This window comes from Lathamus discolor, chromosome 1 (assembly GCF_037157495.1).
Source record: "Lathamus discolor isolate bLatDis1 chromosome 1, bLatDis1.hap1, whole genome shotgun sequence".
Classification (NCBI taxonomy): Eukaryota; Metazoa; Chordata; class Aves; order Psittaciformes; family Psittacidae; genus Lathamus; species Lathamus discolor.
The window spans coordinates 23,891,960-23,912,685 of record NC_088884.1 but is presented as its reverse complement, the minus strand read 5'-3'; the positions used below and the strand labels follow the sequence as shown (position 1 = coordinate 23,912,685).

Sequence of the window (20,726 nt, the reverse complement as noted above, 5' to 3'; positions counted from 1 at the left end):
AGTTGTAGTGTCTTTTTATCTTTGTTTTTTTGTTTTGTTTCCTTTTGTAATTGCAGCTTTTAAACACTGTGGGATATCTAAGCATTAGCCATACTCTTCCATATCTAAAAATGGCAGTCAGCAGTGTTTTAAAATATCTCTTCCCAATTTATGCATCATTATTTTGGGAACATATACTTTAATTTCACCAACAGAGGTCAGTAAACCACTGAAAGAGAACCATAAGTGTTTGGCGAGAACACACCCTCATCCATTTTTCTAACATCCCTCTGATAGTTTTGTTCAAAGGGTCTCAGTAAATATAAGCTTAGTTAACTAAAATGAAATTAAAAAAGAAATAAGAAGCAAGCGTATGCTTATGCACACAGAAGAGTGAGTTTTATTAAGGATATGAAATACACAAAATACTACATTGTTAAAGATCTGTCAGCATTAGAATATATTTCATATACCTGTTATGAAGCCAGTAACATACATATGTGCATAGGTATGATCACTGCTAAATCAATTTGTCAAGGTTAAAACAGGCTGTGACTTACACAGTAGTATTCTGAATGATCTGCTGAATTCTACTTTTCAAGCTCTGTGCTGTTGAAAACCAACCTAGTGGGGGAGAGTATGAAGAGGAGGATCCCAGAGAAGTAACATTTAACGATTTTAAAATACCAGATAGAAGCGCAGGAGAAACCAAGAGCTGTCACTTACTTGCTCATTTTGGCAGTAACACTCAGCTAATGGAGCTATATTAACACATCATTTTCCGACTTTCAGCTGTAATGAAAAGCTATTTTTACAAATCATTACTTTCGGTATATGGTGTTTCAGCCACGTGGCTTCTATTAGTGTACAGGGGAGTTTCACAACTAAAGCTGCCTGCACAGTACTGAAAGTGCACCTTTTATGTTGAACTAATCCCAGAGGGGAGTCAGCACTCACGCCCCTGTCCTTTTGACCTTTATCCTTTTAATGCATTTTGCCTCAGTAGCAGAAGGTGAAAACCTAGTTTTTACGTTTCAAAACAGGCTGCTTCAACAGTAATTCTTTATGAAGCTAAGGCGAGTAACATAGGCTCCTGTGGAAACGTTGAAAGTCCCCAGTTCAGCCACCAACAATAGCTTTACAAATGTATTTTTAGAACTGCTTTTCTGGTAGCCCTTTGAAGCTCACCCGAACGGCCTCGCTTACCACCCCTCTCAACAGCTGCGAGCATGTGAAGCCACTGGAGTGGAAGATGTTAATTATCATCAGCTACTGGAATTTCTCCAGGGACCACTTGTGGTTAGAAACATGCTTCCCTGAAGAACTGCAGTAGGCACTGGGATCATCTCTCTTGTAGCTTTACCCAAGTCCCTCCTCTTAAGCAAAAGAAACCTCTCATTCCAAAGCAAAACTCCCAATCTTCACTTCAAAGTGTTCTTCAATTCAGGTAGGATTGAGTGATTTTCTTAAGCAAATTTAAGATTAAATTACACTTAAGTATAAGATCTTTAATTTCTGTGAACAGGGTTCCAACAAAAGGGATTTTCATGGATGTGTTTCACAGGGACTAGGTTTAACATATGTACAGATTTTTATTAAAAACTGGAAAAACAAGTCTAAAACAAAAAACAAAACCAGAAAACAGCCAAAATGATGGACACAACTGTAGTTATTTTTTTTCTGACAAGAGTAATTTGAACTTTGTTTATATGGCCAAGAAAAAGCTATTCACCTTCTCCCCATGTCATCAGATAACTGCAAGCAAAAAATATGGTCTTTCCCCTTCTGCTTTACCTCCTGCTAATTCAGTAGCGTTTTGAGTCTAAACTAGTTAGCATCAGGAGCTTGATGCGATGTCAGCAAGTGAGATATTCCCCACAGGGATCCAAAATAATAGATGAGCTGGCAGAAATATCCCCAGAAAGGGAAATAACATAAAACCAACAGATCCTAAGCCTAGCCCTTTGCTGTGTCTACTACAAAGCACCTTTAATGACTGAACACATCCCTAAATGTGCTCTGTAGATCCCTCTGTGGTAGTTAAACCTAGTAATAGCTACCATGCCCACAAAGGACTGAGCCAGGTTAGTCTCTAGCTGCAGAGAAAGTAGGAAGAATGCATTAGTCTGCAAGACTTGTTTTCCAACGTACTAAGATGGATATTTCTCTTGCCCTTTGCTACGGATGAGAATGGCATGTGTTCCCCAGAACTTTATGAAATGACACAGCAGTCTTTTTAATAATCTGAGGGAGCTGAAGAAAAACAGTTACCCTGCTCTCCAAGAATGCTGTCCCTTTCCTGTAAAGGGCACAGGAAATCCCTGTGCACCCCCCAGGAGGAAAGGGTAAGCAGGAAGAAGGAAACTGAATGTAATGGAAAGTAAACATGTCAACTGTTAGAACAGTTACCAGCAGTGACTACAAGAAATACTTGCTACAATTAAGGGCAGCAAGTATGGTGACACTTCAGCTATTCAGTGTTTACAGAGCTACCCCCTCTCCTCCCATTACTGGCTAATCCCCTTTCTACGCAGGCCACTGGTGCTTTTGTATTGTACACCATCCCCAAATGAACACCAAATACAGCAATGGAGTAGATACAGTTAAGATTAGGGGATCGTTTAATTCTCCAAAACGGTCAGGGCTTAATGGCATAGATCTATTAACTGCAGGCCTTTACAAGCTAGAAGTTAAGAGAACACATGTTCCCCAAGTGGTATCAAGAGCAGCAGTGAAGGGAAAAGTGAGCACACAAACACAGAACTGTTATATACAAAAAAAGTTTAATTGAAATACCTGTATAAAAAATATGATCTCCATACATTTCACACTGTTAAACAGAAGAAAAAAAAATCCAAATCCAAGCTGCATAAATGCAACCAGATCACAGAAACACAGCTATTAAAATAAATTAAGGTTTATGACTCTGCCACTCTACCTTCCAGAGCCAATGCACGGAGACTGTACAATGTCAATAATTTAAAACCCTTCCAAACAGCATTACTTTACATTTCTGGTACAGTAATACCAGACAAAAGGCATACTGACTAACTTTAAAAAGTCTTTCTATTTCCCTTAAATTAGACTTTGTACAACAATTTTCCATCTTCCAACAAAAATTTATAAGGTCAGAAATTTTTTTTGTCTTTTTTTTTTTTTTTAAACAAAAGTTGACAGGAATGCAGAAAAAAAAGTGCCATGGGCAAACCACTAGAATTCCCATGGAGAGAAGGAGGGGAAAGCACAGTGTTGAGTAACTCTAACCAAATAAATTAACCAAATAAATAGCCACAGCTGAAACCTGTGGGTCTTCTAAATTCCAAACAATAAATAACTGTATAGTACATGGGAAAAAACAAGTTTACATAAACACATTATACAGGTATGGAAAAAAACGTAAAGTCCTTGAATATTGCATTGATTGTGCATTCAACATGCCCATACATACTTTAAGACTCGCAGGGTGACAAAAGGCCGGGGGGAGTTGAGAAAGGGGCTTCTCATGCCCAATGGTAGAGATGCTAAAAGGAACATGAATAAATGTTTCTGATAAAAAAGCTGATATACCTGTTCGTATTTCTGTGCAGGCTATAGGAAATATTTTGAGCAGCAGAGGTGGGTTGGATCTGGAAAAGGTCTGGGGCAGGGGGGCAGGAGTGAAATGTCTGTGTTCAAGTATTCCATCACCAGTGGATGGGACTACTTCATTCAATCACCGAACATGTTCTCCAATGCATCATAGGAGCTGCTTCCTCCAGCACTGAGTCTAAAGGGAGCAAATTCCTATAATGAACTGGATCTTCTTTGGACATACACAGCTCAAAAAAGAAGTCCCACTGAAGCAGCTTTCAAAAAGGCACTCAAAAGCAAATAAAATCTAGTCCAGGCTCTATGAGAGCAAAAAAGTTTACCATGTATTCAAGAGGTCACTGCTTTCTTAATAAGGTCAGTCTTTGACTAAGTACTGGCCTGCATCTCCCAAACATCAGCGTTTCCAAAGGAAATCTCATTCCAAAGCAGAAACCAGCAAAGGGGGAAAATAAAATCAAGTCCCTCAGACAAAGATTCAACTACAGAATAATGAATGCATTTTTCTAGCCCCTCCTAAGTATTGGCAGCAGCACTGTGGTCTTTCTGCTTGTAGCTCCCCTCCCAGTGCGAGGTCCTTAGTAATTCACAGACTCTCATTACTTGAACTTGTGCTAGATACGTCAGTATCAAGGGTCCGTAGCCTTATGTCACAGTCCTCAGACTTCACGACTTCAGATTTGTGCATCCATTGATGGTCAAATATTTGCTCAAGTGTTGGTCTGTCTGAAGGCCTCAGTGAAAGGCACCATTTGATCAGCTGTTGACATTCTGTAACAAAAAACAAACAAAACCACAAAAACATAAAAGGTGCTTTTAAACTAGGAAACTAAAAGGAGAATCCTAAGTAAAGAAATGCACCTATGCAAGGTCAAAGGTCTATTAGACAAAAACCCATCGCTTGTATAGGGGGCAACTCACCAGGTGAAATTCTTCTCCTGAAGTATAATCGCCCCCTTAAGATTTCTTCATCTTGCTCGAAAGGGATGTCTCCACAAACCATATCATACAGCAGAACTCCCAGAGACCATACTGTTGCTGACCTCCCATGGTATCTGTGATATCTGATCCACTCTGGAGGACTGTATACTCTTGTTCCTAAAAGCAGGAGGAAAAAGAAAAAAAAAAATAAGTCGAGGTTTATGGCGTTTCCCCATTGTTCAGCTCATTCTAGCAGGGATAAAATTAAATTCATAAGCTTGTCATGTGGTACTTAAAAAAAAAAAAAAAAGCTTTGTATTTCTCATGTGCCAAAGCCATTAGCGGTGTAACGTCAGGTCACCCAAGGGGTTACACCACCACCAGACTTGGCTCATCCGGTCGTGCTATCCACTGCAGGGCCGAGCGCAGCCCATCAGCTGACTGTTTACCGAGGCAGCTCCTTTCACTGACCACGTGGCGTCTGCAGCATCGCACCAAAAATAGACACAAAAGGACAAAGGGGGCTGGCGGGCGGGGAGGGGAGGTGAAACCCCGCTCTGCCCGTGTGACACCAGGCTAATCCGCTTTATCCAATTCCGCAAGCCGGTAAACAAAATAGGGCCGCTTACCATTTCTACGTTTGTAAGCTTCCCCCCCCACTACTGCCCGGCTTCACCGGCTCTGCCCCGGTGCCCGCCGCTCCCCGGGTACCAAACGGAACCGGGAGCCGGGTGATGTGCAGCGGAGCTTCGGGTTTCACAACAAACAGATGTGAGTGCAGCAGCTGGCAAGGAGGGAAGGTGTGGGGGAGAAAGTCCTCCGTTACACCAGGGCTGGGGGAAACACTCCCTGTCACACCCTGGCTTACTTCCAGCCTTTCCCCCTCCAAAGCGCCAAGGCGGGCCCCGAAGCTCACATCCCGGCTTTTCCAGGGAGCATATGTATCGCTTTAAAATCTGCAATGCGGGATTTTCCAGGACACTGGCAGAAAGAGAGGGGGGGAGCTGCCGCTTCAAGTTAAAAAAAACGAAGCGTATAAAAACTGCGTATCCACACATGGAAACATCTGACACTGTCGGAGCCTCCGTGTAAACAGATCGCCCTCTAGGAAAAAAAAAAAAAATCGCTTTTTCCAAGACAGGGAAACATAAACTGCTGCGTCACTGCCTGGAATCGCTTCTTCCCTACGCAACTGAACACCCCCTAAGCTGCTTCGGGTCCAAAGGTTTCCATTACCGATAGACCCGACATGAACCCCTGCGTCAGCCACAAGGCTCGCTACCACCGGGCGCCAGGAGCGGAAGAAACGGCGGCTGTGGGGAGGGCATCACCCGGGGTGGAAGGGCGGCAGGGGTCTGCCCCAACCCGGGCTGTCCCGGGCGCTACGGGGGGTGGGCACGTACCATCAAAGTCAGTATAGACTGTGTCCTTGAGAAGGGCCCCCGAGCCGAAGTCGATCAGCTTCAGCTCGCCTGTCCTGAGGTCAACCAGGAGGTTCTCGTCCTTTATATCCCGGTGCACCACGCCGCAGCCGTAGCAGTGGCGCACGGCCTCCAGCACCTGCCGGAAGAACCCGCGGGCCGTCTCCTCGTCCAGAGCGCCCTTCTCCGTGATGAAGTCGAACAGGTCTTTCACCAGCTCGGGCCGCTCCATGATGATCAGGTAGCCGTCGGGCCGCTCGTACCAGTCCAGCAGCTTGATGACCCCCCGGAAGCCGGAGCCCACCTTCTTCAGCAGGACGATCTCCAGGGGCACCATGACCCCGCTCTGGGCAGAGAAGGGGGCGCGGGTCAGCGGCGCGGGGCGGGCGGAGGGGCGGGGGGAGGGCGCGGCCGCCGGGCCCCCTACGCCGCTGCCGCAGTCCGAGGGGCGGGCGCGGCGCTGCGGCGGCAAACCCCCGCCAAATTCCCTCCCGACGCAGAGGCCGCGCCAGCGGGGCGGGCCCCGCCGCCCACACAATAGCCCCGCCGCGCCGGAGCCCCGCAACGCGCCCGCAGCCCCTTCCCCACCGCGGTACTTACAATCGTGCCCCACTCGGTCACCCTCTCCTTCACCACATGCTTCACGGCGACCTGCGGAGCGCGGAGGAAAGGAGGCGCGTGAGCTGCGGCGGGGAGGGCACCGCCTGCGCCCGCAGCCCCCCGCGCCGCGCTCCCGCACGCCGCCATCCCACGGCCACCCCCCGCGTCCGCCCGTCCCGCGGCTCACCGGCAAACCGTCGGCGATCCTGCTGCCGGCGTAGACGGTGCCGAAGCCGCCGCTGCCCAGCACGGAGCCCACCTGGTAGACTTTGTCAAACGGCTCCTTCTCCACTTTCACTGGGGAAACGAAAGGGAAGCGCAATGCGTTAGTGCCCGCTGCCGTGCTGCGCCAGGAATCGAAAATGATAGTAATAAAAATGCCCGTTGGGCGCTTAGTATGCGCGCCGCCCTAGTTCTGACCAAGGCTCTTGCTTACTGTATTTGAAAGAAAAAAATCCTCTACTTAAAAAATAAAAGGGCGCCCGAAGTTCCGGGGACAACGAGGCGCCGGCCCCAGCACCCGGTAATGCGGAGCGGCTCCGCTCTCGCAGAGGACACCCCGGCGCCGGTCCCGCCGTACCTGGCTGGAGGATCTTCACCGGCAAGTGGTCCATGCTGGTGGGACTGCAGATATGAGCCAGCGAGCCAAACTTGGAGAGCAACATCTTCTGAGAGGCGGGGGGGTGGTGGTGAACGGCGGGTCCTCCGCGGCCGCACCGCCGGCGTCCTCCCGGCGCGGCTCTCCTCCCGCGGGGCCGGGGGACCGCTGAGACCCTCCGCGCGCCTCCTTTCTCGGCCGAAGGCGGACACCGACGGAGTCCTCGAGGGTCCCCAACGACGCGGGCCCACGCGGCGGCGGCACTAATTCCTCCGGCGAAAGGCGGCTGGTTCAGGCGGCGCTCCCGAAGGGCGAGAGCCGCTCCCTGAGCGCAGGCAGCCGGGCGAGGTCGGAGCCCGCCTCTGCGGGGGCCGCGGCGGCAGGGACCTGGCTGCGCGCTGCAGTGCGAGCCGCGCGCCGCCGAGCCTGCCCGCGCGCTTCTGAGCCGACGGCGCCGCCGAGCCGCCTCTTAACTCCCAATGTTTTGGTGCGGGCAGAGCGCGGCGAGCGCGCCCAGGATATCCCTCCGCGGGGTACGGGCGGGCGGGGCGGGGGGAGGGAGGGAAACACCTCTCCCCGCAGCCACAGCCGGCCCCCTCCCCCCCGCCCCGGGGGGCCCGCCTTGCGGCGGTCGTGACTGCAGCCTCCCGTCCCGCCCCTTCGTGCGGGCGGGCAGGGGGGGAGATGGGGGCGCTGGGAACTATTTATTTGTAGTAAGCGGCGCGCAGCGTTACAGGCTGTCTGAGGGCGCGCCGCGCGTTAGCGGCGGAAAAAAAAAGAAGGGCGGGGGGGAGGGGGAGATTCTCCCCTTGCGTGAGCAGCCCCGCGCCACCAATCGCGGCTCCCCTTTTGAAAGGGTTGCCGGCGGGGCCAATGAGGAGGGGCCTAATTTGCATGCGAAGAGCAGGGCCAAGCGGCTATGGCGGGAATGCCGCGGCGCGAGCGGCACGACCCGGCCCCGCCCCACGGCTGCGGGAAGGGCGCCTCGCTCCGTTTCGCGCCACGGCGCGCGGGGCAGGGCACGGCAGGGGCGTGCGTGTCGGTGCGGCTGCGGCCGCCGCCATGGCCGCGGTACGCCGGTCTGCGGCGCCGGCAGCCCCCGGCACGGGTGTCAAACTCCGGTCACTCAGAAAGCCGGTGCGCTTCCCCCGGCCCTCCTTCGGCTCCCTTCTCGGTGCAGCGCGGCGGCGTGCCAGCGCCGGAGGCCGCCGGGCGCCCACCCTCCGCGCCTGCTTCTGTCGGTCAGCTTCCCTGGGCGGAAGCCCCGCGGGGCCGCTGCGGCGCGACGGCGGGCGCCGGTGCCCCGGCGGCGCGCCTCCGACGAGCTGAGGGCTTCCCTCCCTGCCTCCCTCCCCGCCCCGCCCGGGCGCCGTGCCGGGAAAGGACACGAAGCCCTGCTCCGTGCCGAGGCCTGGCGCTGCGCGGGCCCGCGGTTCTTCGGCTCGCCCCGCCCCGCCCCGCAGGGGGCGCTGCATCAACAGGAATCCGGGCGGGCTGCGGCTGCCGGCGCTGCCGCCCCCTCCGCAGAGGCGGCGGTCCGGGGGCTGGGGCACTGCCGCCTGAGGCCCCGGGCACCGGCCTTGCCTGAGGGGAGGCGCAGGCATCTGGGGGAGTTCATGGGGAGAGGAAGGCCCGAGTGCACACGGCGGATCTTGCCGAGTGCCTGCCCAGCAAAATCTGTGGGCCACTGGCTTAGAAATTGGTCCTGTGCTGGGTGGGTATCATGGTAGCTGCTGTGGTGGTTCCGTAGCGTACTGCTCAGGTGCAGGTAAGCAGAGGAATGGCGTGCAGATAGATGTACGAGGCTGAAGCTCAGCGAGGGAATACCACAGTGTTTGTAGAGAACGGCAGCGTGCAGCACCTCATCCCTGCATGGCCACCTCTTTGACAGCACTGTAGTCCTGGGCACTGCCACCCTTCTGGCAGTCCAGGGTGCATAATGGTGGTGTCTCATGGTTGACAACACTGAAGTTGGAGATGTCGGTTCTGCATGGGGATCCCTAACGTGAGGGTATTTTTGGAGGATTACTTGAAGAGTTGGCAGTCTTTCCCACCCTGGGCACTGGGAGAGCCTTGCAGTTGGCATTGTCTGATAATAGTAGTGTTGTAATCTCAGGCAGTCATGCCCATAAACAAAGCAAGGGCTTTTAGGGAGAAGTAATATCTTTTATTAGATTAGACCAGCTGATGTAAAGGTCAAGCTTTCAGGCGCAGTTTCAACCCTTCGTGTTCCAGTATGTGTTTTTTTTGAAGCTAGATGAGTTAGGCTGTAAAAGTTACTACCCCTTGTACAGACCATGGTGTATGTAGAGGAACCAAACTCAACCATTCACTTTATTGAGCAGCTGAAGGATTTGGGAGGTTTCATATTTACGCATTTCTTAAAGCTAATGATTTGGATTTCTCGGATAAGGCAGTGAGAGAAAGCTATTTTATTTTTTGTTAGTATTTGATATCCTACCTTTTGGCTATTTCTCATCACATTAAATAAATCTTTAGCAAGTTTCTTCAGACAGTGGCAAATGCATGCTGTGCTTATGCTTATTGCTGCTGAAATGTAAATAGGTACAAACAGTAGGGAGATTTCATGATCTCACGATACACGTTCCAGGTTTATTTTAAAGAATTTTGCTGTATCGCTTTTGCTATAATCCTTGTCAGTGACTTGATATAAGTACTGCTGTAAATGGAGAGGAAGTGTTTCTCAGTTCTAAAATGAGATCTCTGCTTATTGAAATAGTAAATATTTTAAAGGGAGAAAACTAGCATTAAATATTAATATTCATAACTGCGAATTATTTAGGGAATTGACACTGCAAGTAGTTACTAATTCTTGCTTTTTTACATGGCTAAATGCGCAAAATCACGCAGGTATCACTACTGTGCAAATGCAAAAACATCCGGCCTTTTCATTCCAAATGCATTTGCAGTTTCTGAAATCTATCTCTGTGTTGTCAGTCTATGATAAGTCAGTGATATACCTGCCTTGAACCTCTTTAAGAAAATAGCACAATTTCCTCAAAATCTTCTTAAGCTGCAACTTCAGTTGTGTCAGCTGCAGTAGTTTGAGTCAAAAAGAGTACATCATGATTTTACACATCTGCATTTGAAGCAAAATGGTAATCTGAAAGAAGACCATGATCAATGTCTGGCATTCTGATTTTGATTTGTATTTTCACAACAGTGGAAAAGGAAGGGTATTTTATATTTAACATTAAAGAAAACAAGGTAGCTACTGTAAAAAAAAAAAGTGATAAGGGGGTATTTGTTCTTTGTTCACTTAATTTTGGCAGACAGACATTTCATTTGTGTACAGCTACAAGGACTCTTGGTTTGACAGAATTACAGATGGATCCCAGACAAGGAATTTGCTCTGTTTTTACACATAAGCCGTTCTTGGGTTTGTGGTGCTCCTTTTGATCTGGCTTGGAACGTGCAGTTCAGTGGTCCTAAACAATTATAGTTGCAGAAATATTTTATAAACTTTTTTTGTCCTCTCTAGCAGTGGCTTTCCAACTATAAATGGAAAATCATTCATGGGTAGGATGCCAGTTTGTTCTTTGATGTACAAATCATTTTTCTGTGCAGCAGTCCCTGAGCAGGCATGAGTTTGTCAGGCACAGACATATGGAAGACCCATGGGAGTTTCTGCTTGCAGAGCAGGGGCGGTACCAGCTTCAGGCTACCTTTTAATGTCTGTGTGGAGCCCAGTTCAAAGTTTGCTGTGGCACATCAGGAGCTGCCCTGGTAGCATCAGTGTGCTCTAATAGATACCTATAGTCAATGTAGGGCTTCTGGATGGGACAAAATGCATCTGTTTGCGTAATGGGACCATAAGAAATGCTGCTAAGAATGCTCTAGCAGTAAAAGTTCATTAAAGTTGATAAGAATATTGGTATTCCCAGGTTCCCCATCCTCCTTGTATGTCAAAGCTCCTAGCCATCTTCATGACTGTTCGCTTGATTCTCTTCAGTCTCTTTTATTTGGCGAGAGATCAAACTGAACATAGTGCTCCAGATGTGGCTTCATATGTGCTGAATAGAGGGCAGTAATCATGTCCCTTGACCTGCTGGCTATGGTCTTGCTAATGCAGTCCAAGGCGTGGTTAACCTTCACTACCACAGGGACACACTGCTGACTTTGTTCAGTTTGTGGTCCACTGGATCCTTTCCTGGAGAACCGTTAGTCCCAGCCTACACTCTTCTGTAAGTGTATCCTCTCCCAGATGCAGGACCTTGTGTTTGTCTTTTTGGGACATCAAAACAAATGTGTCCGTTATACACTCATTCAGCTTGTTGAGGTCTCCCTGCATGGCAGCTCCATCTGCCAGTATACCAACAGCCCCCTTGATTTGGTGTCACCTTGTACTTCCTAAACAGTCTCATCATGCAGGTCATGGATGAAAAAGTTAACTAATATCAGCCCTTGCACTGAGCCATGGGAAGGTCCCTTCCAACCCTTACCGTTCTATGACTATGAATCGTGCTAATTTGACTTCAGTTATTAGCTACCCTTTGAGGCCAATGATACAGTCAGTTTTTAACCCACCTTGTAGTCCACCTGTGTCTCCACAGTTTGGCTGCAAGGACCCTAGGAAACTGTATCACAGGCCTTGCTAAAGACAAAGATAACAACACCTACTACTCTAGCCTCACCCAGAGAGCCTGTAATATAGTTGTAGAAGGCAATCAGTGGCTAGACACAGCTTGCCCAAGATGGCACTTCTCAATAACATTATTGCACTGTATGAATGGAAGTGGTTTCTGTAAGTATTTGCTCCACAATTTTCCCAGCGACTGAGAGCAGGTTGGTCAGCTTGTTATCACCCAGATCCTTCTCGTTGCAGTTTTCTGAGACAGACATAACATTTTTATCTGATCACCGTGTCCTTTCGAGAGGGATAGAGAGTGCCCTTCCAATGACATTTGCCAGCAGTCTTAATACTCTCAGATGTATCCTCTCCAATCCCATGGACTTGTATTACATTTGCAGCTTGCGTAAAGAGACCCTAACTTGGTTCTTGCTGGTTGATATGAAGCTCTGTGATGCCTGAGAGCAGACCTTGCTGGTAGAAGCAGACAAAGAAGACACTGAGTACCCATTTGCTGTATTACAGTGTCACCTGGTGTATTCAGCAGCTGGTCTAGCTTTTACTCAAGTCTCCTGTTTGGCTGCAAAGTTGTTGTTACCCTTGACATCCTTGAATTTTAACTGCATGCAAGCATCAGCCCTCTAATTCCATCCCTGCCTCCCTGGGTGATCCTCCTATATTCCTCCTTGTCATGTCCCCACTTCCACTTCCCATATGTCTCCTCTTGGTTGTTGAGCTCAGTCATATTCACAGTGCCACTAAGGCAGGCCCCTACTATACCTGCCTGTTTACTTGCAAGTAGGGTGTCTGTCTGTGTCAGGTCTTGCAGAAGGGTTGTAGGGCACTTTCAGCAACTTCACTGCTTTCGTTTTGACCATGTGGTAGTGGTGGGTAGGGCTATGGGACACTTGTGGAAATAACCACTTGTCTGGTGGAGACACTTGTAAGCTAAGGGGATAAACACTGACCTTTTATAAGGGGAGTATTAATTTAAGAGTAGGCAGAGAATATAACCCCTTTGATTCTGTGTGAGACTATTACTTGGGGTACTGTTAAATGAAGGTAGCAAAACTGGAAAGGGTTTCGAGGAGGATACAAGTTCTAACACCAGTCTCTTAAAACATGGAGCTTTAATAGCTCAATCTATTTTGTTTATCTGGGAGAAGGTTAAGAAGTAATCCCTTACCATCACAGTCTAGAAGTATCTATGATGTATTTACTTTTTTCCCCAACTTGTTATTTCACAGCTCTTTAAGTTTCACACAGGAAGAGTTTCCCAGCTTGGGAACTGACATAAACCAGCAAATTATACAAGTAAAGTACAAGCAGGTAGCAGACAGCTGTGGATGTTGTCCTCTGTTAATTGAAGACCTTGTGTTGAAACTGGATTTAAACTAGGGCAGGGAGATATGCTCATGTTTAAAAAGAACTTATAGATTTGATGCAGAATTTGCATTAAATACCATGACATTGTGTCAAGGGAACTTAGACTGGAAAGTCTCTGCAGCATTAATATTTATGAATTGAAGAGCGTGGCTTTCCACTGAACTGAGTTCTCAGGACCTCATCTTCCACTGTTATGCAGGTGGTACATTCTGTTCAGTAGAGAGATTGTACAATTTCAGCAGCTGTTTTCCGCATTTCAAAAATGTATTGGAGAGCTAAAGTGAGATCAAGGAAGGGTAATAAGAATGACTGAAGATATGAAAAAAAAAACCCTCTTCTGAAAGATTAGGTCTTTTTTCACTTTAGAGAGAAGATTAAGAAAAGTGATGCAGTAAAATAGTGGTCTAGGTACAGTAGATTAGATGACCGTGTTCTCTGTCATCTAACATGAGCTCAGGAACATCAAGGAAAATTAAAAGGTAACATTCAAAACTGATAACCCTCTCCCCTCCTACAACCTGTAATTACCTCTACTTATAAAACTTGTAATTAGAGTGTGGAACTCACTGCCAAGTCACAAAGGCCAAGAATGTAACAAGATTAAAAAGAGTATTGTGTTTTTTAGGGATAACAGGAATATTCAGAGTTATAATTGGAGCATAAAAATAATAGAAGGGCTATTAAGTCTCAAGTTTCAAGGTGGAAACCAGCTTTCTATCTTGTAGAATAAGATGATCAGAAGGCTGGAGCACCTCTCTTATGAAGACAGGCTGAAAGAGTTGGGCTTGTTCGGCCTGGAGAAGAGAAGGCTGCGTGGTGACCTTCTAACAGCCTTCCAGTATTAGGTACTGGAAGGAGGCTTACAAGAGATCTGGAGAAGGACTTTTTACAAAGGCATGTAGTGATAGGACAAGGGGGAATGGCTTCAAACTGAAAGAGGGGAGATTTAGATTAGATGTTGGGAAGAAATTCTTCATTATGGGGGTGGTGAGGCACTGGCACAGGGTGTCCTGAGAAGTTGTGGCTGTCCTACCCCTGGCAGTGTTCAAGGCCAGGTTAGATGAGGTTTTGAGCAACCTGATCTAGTGGAAGGTGTCCCTGCCCATGCCAGGGGGGTTAGAACTGCCTGGTCTTTAAGGTCCCTTCCAACCAAAACCATTCTATGGTTTTATGATTCTAGTTTTTACTCTACATAGAGATATGTTTCTAATTTTAAAAGGAGTACTTTAAAAGAGACTGAAAGGAAGGTTGGTTGTGGGTCGGTTAAATCAAGAATTGTTATATAGTAGTTGTAATATGGGCATGATGGAATAATGTCATATTTTAAAATGCAGTAGGTGGATGCACTTTGGAACAACAGTGTAAGTTTTCAACCAGTTTTATGGCTATGTAAGGTCCTACTTAAGGCTTTGCAAGCCAGAACTGAACAGTGTAAAAGTATTTACACATTTCCTACTACCTTACCATCATTTCCTGTGTGCCTCCCTCTCCGCTTTCTCCACTTTAGCTTCTCAACCACCCTGTAATGAGAAAACTGCTGTAAATTTTCACATAATCACAGAAGTAAGATTTGCCCCTTGAACCACATACAGGAAGAAACCACCAGATTACTTTGGATGGGTGTGCCCCAGCATTCTAACTGGTAAACTGCTGGTGTTCCTGACCTTTGCTAAGCTAAAAGAATGTAATTATTAACCTGCACGTACATCCCACATGTAGTCTTCTGCAAAACCCTCACTGGTCACTGCTAGCTTCATTAGTACCAGCCACCAGCAGTATCATGAGCAACCTGAATTACTATATGTGCCTTTGCGCAAAGGATCCTCAATACCGTGCCAATGCATGTAATTGACAACAGAAGTTCACGTGGAGGAGAAGGTTACATACTGACTACATTTTTTCTGTAAGTGTGATTGCTTTTGTCAGTGTTGGCCACACTTATTTTTTTGAAGTCAGATCAAGTCTATGAGAGGAACAATTCCATTTAGCATATACAGAAGGTTGATGCCTGGTTTGTTAATGTATTATTAAAATTGGGGAAAAAAAAAAGGTAGGAAGGGATGAGTATCATTAAGTGATCTTTGGTCAAGGCTCAGCTGAATGAACTCCAACACTTGTACTATAATTAAAAATGTAGTGACTGTCCTTGCTCAATATTTTATGCATAGATAACTAAGGTATGTACCATAAACTACATATGACTGTGTGGTCAAAGGACACTTTACTGTGTATCTTATCTGTAGTAGTATAATAACTTTATGATCAGAATTTTTCATTTTCTGTTGTGTTTCCGTGGACTTCATGAAGATTATCATAGTGTTGTTATGTTAATCAATATCTTAGGGAGTTTTGTTTTTTTTTTTTTTTTTTTTAATTACTTCCTAAATGTTAAAATTTAAAGCAAATATTATAAAGATTTAATTATTATGCTTTCTGAAAGCATGATTTTACTTATATTTCCAGCTGGTAAGTCTCTTACGCCTGATTTAAAAATGTGTCCACTGAAAAACAGAAAAAGATACCAAAATTGGACAGCAAAAGCTGAGACATAAAAGACAAGTCCGTTCTGAATATTGTAACCATATTATCTTTTATTCCTTTCCCATGTAAAGGTTTTGAGACCAGATGTGAAACTTTCTGGCTTGAATATATGTGCAGAGCATTCCAAAGGGTCTGATTATAAGGAGGGGGGGTATCAGTATTCTGTTAGTATTCATGCAGAGTTAGGAAGTAATTCAAGTACGTAAAGAGATGCCATTTTAGATGGTAAGGGTATCCTATTTGGCCTCCCACTGCAGCTTAAGAACAATGTGACTGCTGTGCAGTCATCTGCTGTCATCTGCTTTGTCATCTTTCTTTGTGGAAGCCTCAGGTATGCTGTTATCTGAAATTATTCATGCATCTAATAGTTTAGACACCTGAATAATTCTTTCTGCTATTTTTCAGTAACTGTGTTGCGGTAAGATGTTATGTGTATGTTCAGTTTACAGTGGATTTTCAGATGTTCTATGAATGGACGCTCAGAATCATAACCAGATTGATGTGGATGTATCATTGTGGGACACTTATAACTACCTAACTCGTGTTTGTGTCTACACAGAAAATAAGGATGTATCTCGAGGTCATTCTCAAGTGTGTTTGTGTCAGTGAGCCACTGTTATCCTAATAATTGTTTAGCTCTGCTGGGCTTCCATGAGTGATGCTCACCTGAAAACTTTGTCCTTCAGCCCTACCATTTCTGCTGTGTGTTAGAAACTACTTATGATAATGTCTTGTTGAAGATCTGCTGGCAGACTTATTCAGGATTACATTTTTTTACCTTTCCGTATAACTTTCACTGTCTTTTAGAAGCAGTGAATCTGAGATGAGAAAGATATGGTTCTGGCGGGGACTAAAGACTCTGCTTTCCAAATGCAAAGCGTGAAGTGTACAGCTTTCATCCTGGCTATTCACCCTGGCTTAAAGAGGAGTGAATCTTATTTGAGTTATTTTGACAATGGCTTTTGACCAACCCTCAGTACTACTGTGGACATTCATCATGAGGAAGGGTATGTCTGAAGAGGCACCTGACAGAGTCTGGCAGAGGACAACAACATCCACTTGGGAATGGAACATTGTCCTGTGGTGAAAGTACTAAAATACTTGGGTGGTTAGAGCCTTACAAAAGAAGGGATGGTATGTGTTCTAGACTCTTTGCATCAAGGAGAGGCACAGCTCTTGCTTTTTAGGAAAGAAGGTCTTCTGTTTACCCGGCTAGTGGTACTCTTGAGTGCATCCACCCTCTGAGATGAAGAGTGTGTAGATTTGAGCACAAGACTGCATGGACACCAAAATGGAGTCCTCTAATAACTTTTATTTAAAAATAATGTTCAACAGTAAAGTGATTCTTGGGGGTACCAGTGTATTCTTAAGCACTGACAAATTCTCATTTGCGATTTCATTTTAAAATGAAATTGCAATTGAAGCATTCTGAGTATGTCACTACTGGTTAGGGTAATTTTTGTGTGAGGGAGGAGTACTGGATTCGAAATCCTGCTCTAAAAGTAATTTATGTATGTATTGTCTAAAAGGACACTGTTATACTAGGGCGTAAAATGTATATTTCATGTGAGGTGAAAAGGAACAAAGTTATCTGCATTTAAGACCGTGATACGAAAAAGTATCGAAAGAGCTAGTAGCAGTGTGGAACATGCTGCTAAAAATATGTTTTAGATGGTACTGAAGTAGAAGCTGTAGACAATTGATAGGTTGATGGAGCTGGAAACTGAAAAAGACTGAATGGCTTGGACTGCAAGAAAGTGAGAAAAGACAAAAGTGTACGCAGCAGTGCTTAGGCTGGAGAACGGTGACTAGGACTTCTTTCTGGATGACGCCCAAGAAAGAAACTGGTGACAGCCACCACTCTCTCTGCTTCCACAAATAGCAGGGGCAGCTAACAGTATTCTGCTTCTGCAGAATTTGGTTGTGATACTTAGCCTGATAATACTTAGTACTTCAGAAACTATATTTAAAATACATGTGAGGAGGCCTGTGTAGACAGTTCTACCTAAGGTCAGAGGCTGAGATACATAGCACGTTCTGGAAGAAGTGTGTCCTCTGTTACTATGTAGAGTTTGGGTTATTTCCTCACTTGGGGAACCTCTGTGTCTTTCACTCTTGTTATTCTTGCTTCACCCAGAAGCAGCAATATGTTGTTTTAGTTAGGTGATCTAGCAGTGACGTACATAGTTTTGACTTAATTGTTCAAGATAAACAGTCATCTTGCTGTAACACTTCAGTGAGATATCAACCATGCTTCCAGAGTGGTAACCAACAGGAATGTGCACAACAGTATGCTGCTGTCATGTAAATTTAGGCTGTATAAATACAAACAGGAACAGGTTGCCCAGGGAAGTGGTGGAGTCACCGTCCCTGGAGGTATTTAAAATGCATGTAGATGTGGTGCTTAGGGACATGGTTTAGTGGTGTACTTGGCAGTGTTAGAATCATAGAATCATAGAATAGTTAGGGTTGGAAAGGACCTTAAGATCATCCAGTTCCAGCCCCCCTGCCATGGGCAGGGACACCTCACACTAAACCATCTCACCCAAGGCTTCGTCCAGCCTGGCCTTGAACACTGCCAGGCATGGAGCATTCACAACTTTCCTGGGCAACCTATTCCAGTGCCTCACCACCTTAACAGGAAGGAACTGGTTAATGGTTGAACTCCATGATCTTAAGGGTCTTCTCCAACCCAAATGATTCTGTGATTCTAAAAATGGGTTTGATATTTAGTGGGGTAAAGTAATAACACATTAATAATTCCCCTTTGGGAACTGTGGTGGTCCTGTTGCTGCTGTGCCATTAGTTTGCCTTGGATCGTAATGTTTCTCTCTCTGACGCATTGGTGAAAAAATTTCCAAAAAGCAAGACAAAAAGCCAACTCTGAGTGTTCAAAATGTGTTGGGATTCTCAAGTATCCAGATGAATTATTTTAGGATTCTTGGGAGAAAGTTACCCAAGCCTGCTTATTTTTCAGTGTTTATTTTTAATTGCTTCTCTTCAACATCATCCTTAGCTAATCTTGGAAAAGGAAATATATCACCATTATTTTATGGTACAAAGACACACTTCTGCTCTGAGCACAGAGCAGAAACGTGGTGAGCACCTCTGTCTTTTCCTGCATGATTAACGATCTTGTCATCTGTGTTTTCTGATGTAATTGATATTCTTGCCACCTTTGCAGCAGCATTCACAAAAGCTAGGATTTATTTTACTCCTGCTTTTTATTAAAAATCAATTGTTGTCCTTAGTCCTATCAAACATGGAATTATTCTGTCTATAATTTTAATTTCCCCTGTTACCTGGTTTTCTTAACTTCTGTTTTACAATTCTTAATGCCATATTTAATTACTGTTCTTTGCTGTCTGTCTGCAGGGAAATTGGATATATCTATATTACTAATACTTAAAAAAAGACAAATGTGAGAAACTTATTGCATTTTGAAAATGTGTGAAATACATGGGCTGAAGGTAGTGGCTCTGTAGTTTGAGACCTCATAGTTTCTATTCTGTAGTCAAAAAGAAGAGAGTAAGACAATGTTGTATTGCTGGCCATACAAATGCTTTTTGTATTGTTTCATAGAGGATAAGATTTTTGGTGAAATGGAAGATTTAAATTCATCATATGAAAGTTGAAGTTCATTTTTATGTGTGTAAAAAGTTATCTGTCTGAGGACACTTACAGGCATGAGGGACCAGCTTAAAATCTAATGTTTATTAATTCCTTCCATTTTGTGCCTTACCCCTGAGAGGTCCACTGTCACCTTTGGGGCAAAGGTGGCTGATGTACTTCTTGATGTGTCTGCTACAGTTTTTAGGTCTGAACACTAAGATAAAGTGATTTCAAGGCTGAATTGTTTTAGCAGAGTTTTCCATGAGTATAGTGAGTGTTAAGTTATAAAAATATAGTTTAGTTATGGTTTCTTTAAATCCTGTGCAAGTAAAGAGAGGCAAAGTATAGTGACACCAATTCTGCCAAACACCTGTAATAATTCACAAGAGAAGCTGTTCTGTCTGCTGCCTTTCTTGTCATATTGTTGGGTGCCTTTGTGTTTGTTCCCACAGTGCTCACAAGGCCCTCTTCTAATTTCTCACATCCTGGATTTTCTTCACTGAATTCAAAAGGATTTCCATTGCCTTAAGAGAGATTTAAATAAGACCTTCGCAGACTCATCTATGCAGTTGCTGCAGTTACTTAATTTTGCTGGAGCAAATGGGCCTTCCCTCCCTCACCCATACCCAGGACCAAGAGGTAACAGAGCAAAACCTTACCAGCCTTGAGGGTCATATTGCTGAAAAATAGACTTAAATAAGTACAGTCAAATATCTTGTACTTTGTTTTATTTTTAATTTTGTTTTTCAAGTTGCATCCTATTGCTCGCATTTTTTTTTTTTTTAAATTTTCATTCTTTTATTTCGGGTGTGGGTCCATGGTTATCCATACTGCTGAACTTTGCATTTTGACAGGAAATAATAATCAGTGAAAGGATTATATATAGAAATGTAATTCATTGCCTGCTCTGATTTCAGTATTACACATTGCAGATAACAGAATGTCATAACACGTTGAGATCTGCTGTATAATACCATACAAACTGGCATGATGTCTTTTAAGAGCGTGATAAGGAATCATAGAATGCATTAGAAGTGAATGGAAAAGCTTTCCTCTTAGACTAGTTGTCACTGTAATGAGTCTGTTCTTAACTTCTAAATGTCATAATAATAGTGTTAGTAACAATGAATGCTATACAAGGTCCAAAAGCTAACCAGCTTTCATAATTTATGAAGTTAGAAGTTTCATCTCACAAGCAATGTCTGATTCCCTTGTGTATTAAATTGTATACACCTTCCACTCAGTGTGCAGAAACTGGCAAAATATTGCTTACTGGTTCCTTCATACAGATACAAGGTGGCAGAAATCCGTCTTGTATCCAAACTCCAATATATATGTCTTCAGTATGTTTTCATACCCTAACAGGATGAGTATTATATTCTGATGGACCAAGTGTCCACTATATACTGACTGTACCTACTAGTTCAGGACTCTGTATTGCAAATGTAAAAATTTATTAAATTGCCTTTGATTCCAGTGGTTCCTGGTG

At 45.1% G+C, this 20,726-nt stretch overlaps 1 protein-coding gene across 1 annotated transcript; it reads right to left on the bottom strand.

Moving 5' to 3' along the window:
* Positions 1 to 2,745: 2,745 nt before the first annotated feature.
* On the bottom strand, positions 2,746 to 7,584 carry PIM3 (Pim-3 proto-oncogene, serine/threonine kinase). The gene is made up of 6 exons (XM_065665238.1): positions 7,090 to 7,584; positions 6,697 to 6,806; positions 6,510 to 6,560; positions 5,892 to 6,255; positions 4,489 to 4,665; positions 2,746 to 4,338 (listed from the first exon to the last, which is right to left on the bottom strand). Exons 1-6 carry the CDS (start codon positions 7,172 to 7,174, stop codon positions 4,154 to 4,156), a joined length of 972 nt encoding a protein of 323 aa, XP_065521310.1. The 5' UTR covers positions 7,175 to 7,584; the 3' UTR covers positions 2,746 to 4,153.
* Positions 7,585 to 20,726: the final 13,142 nt, after the last annotated feature.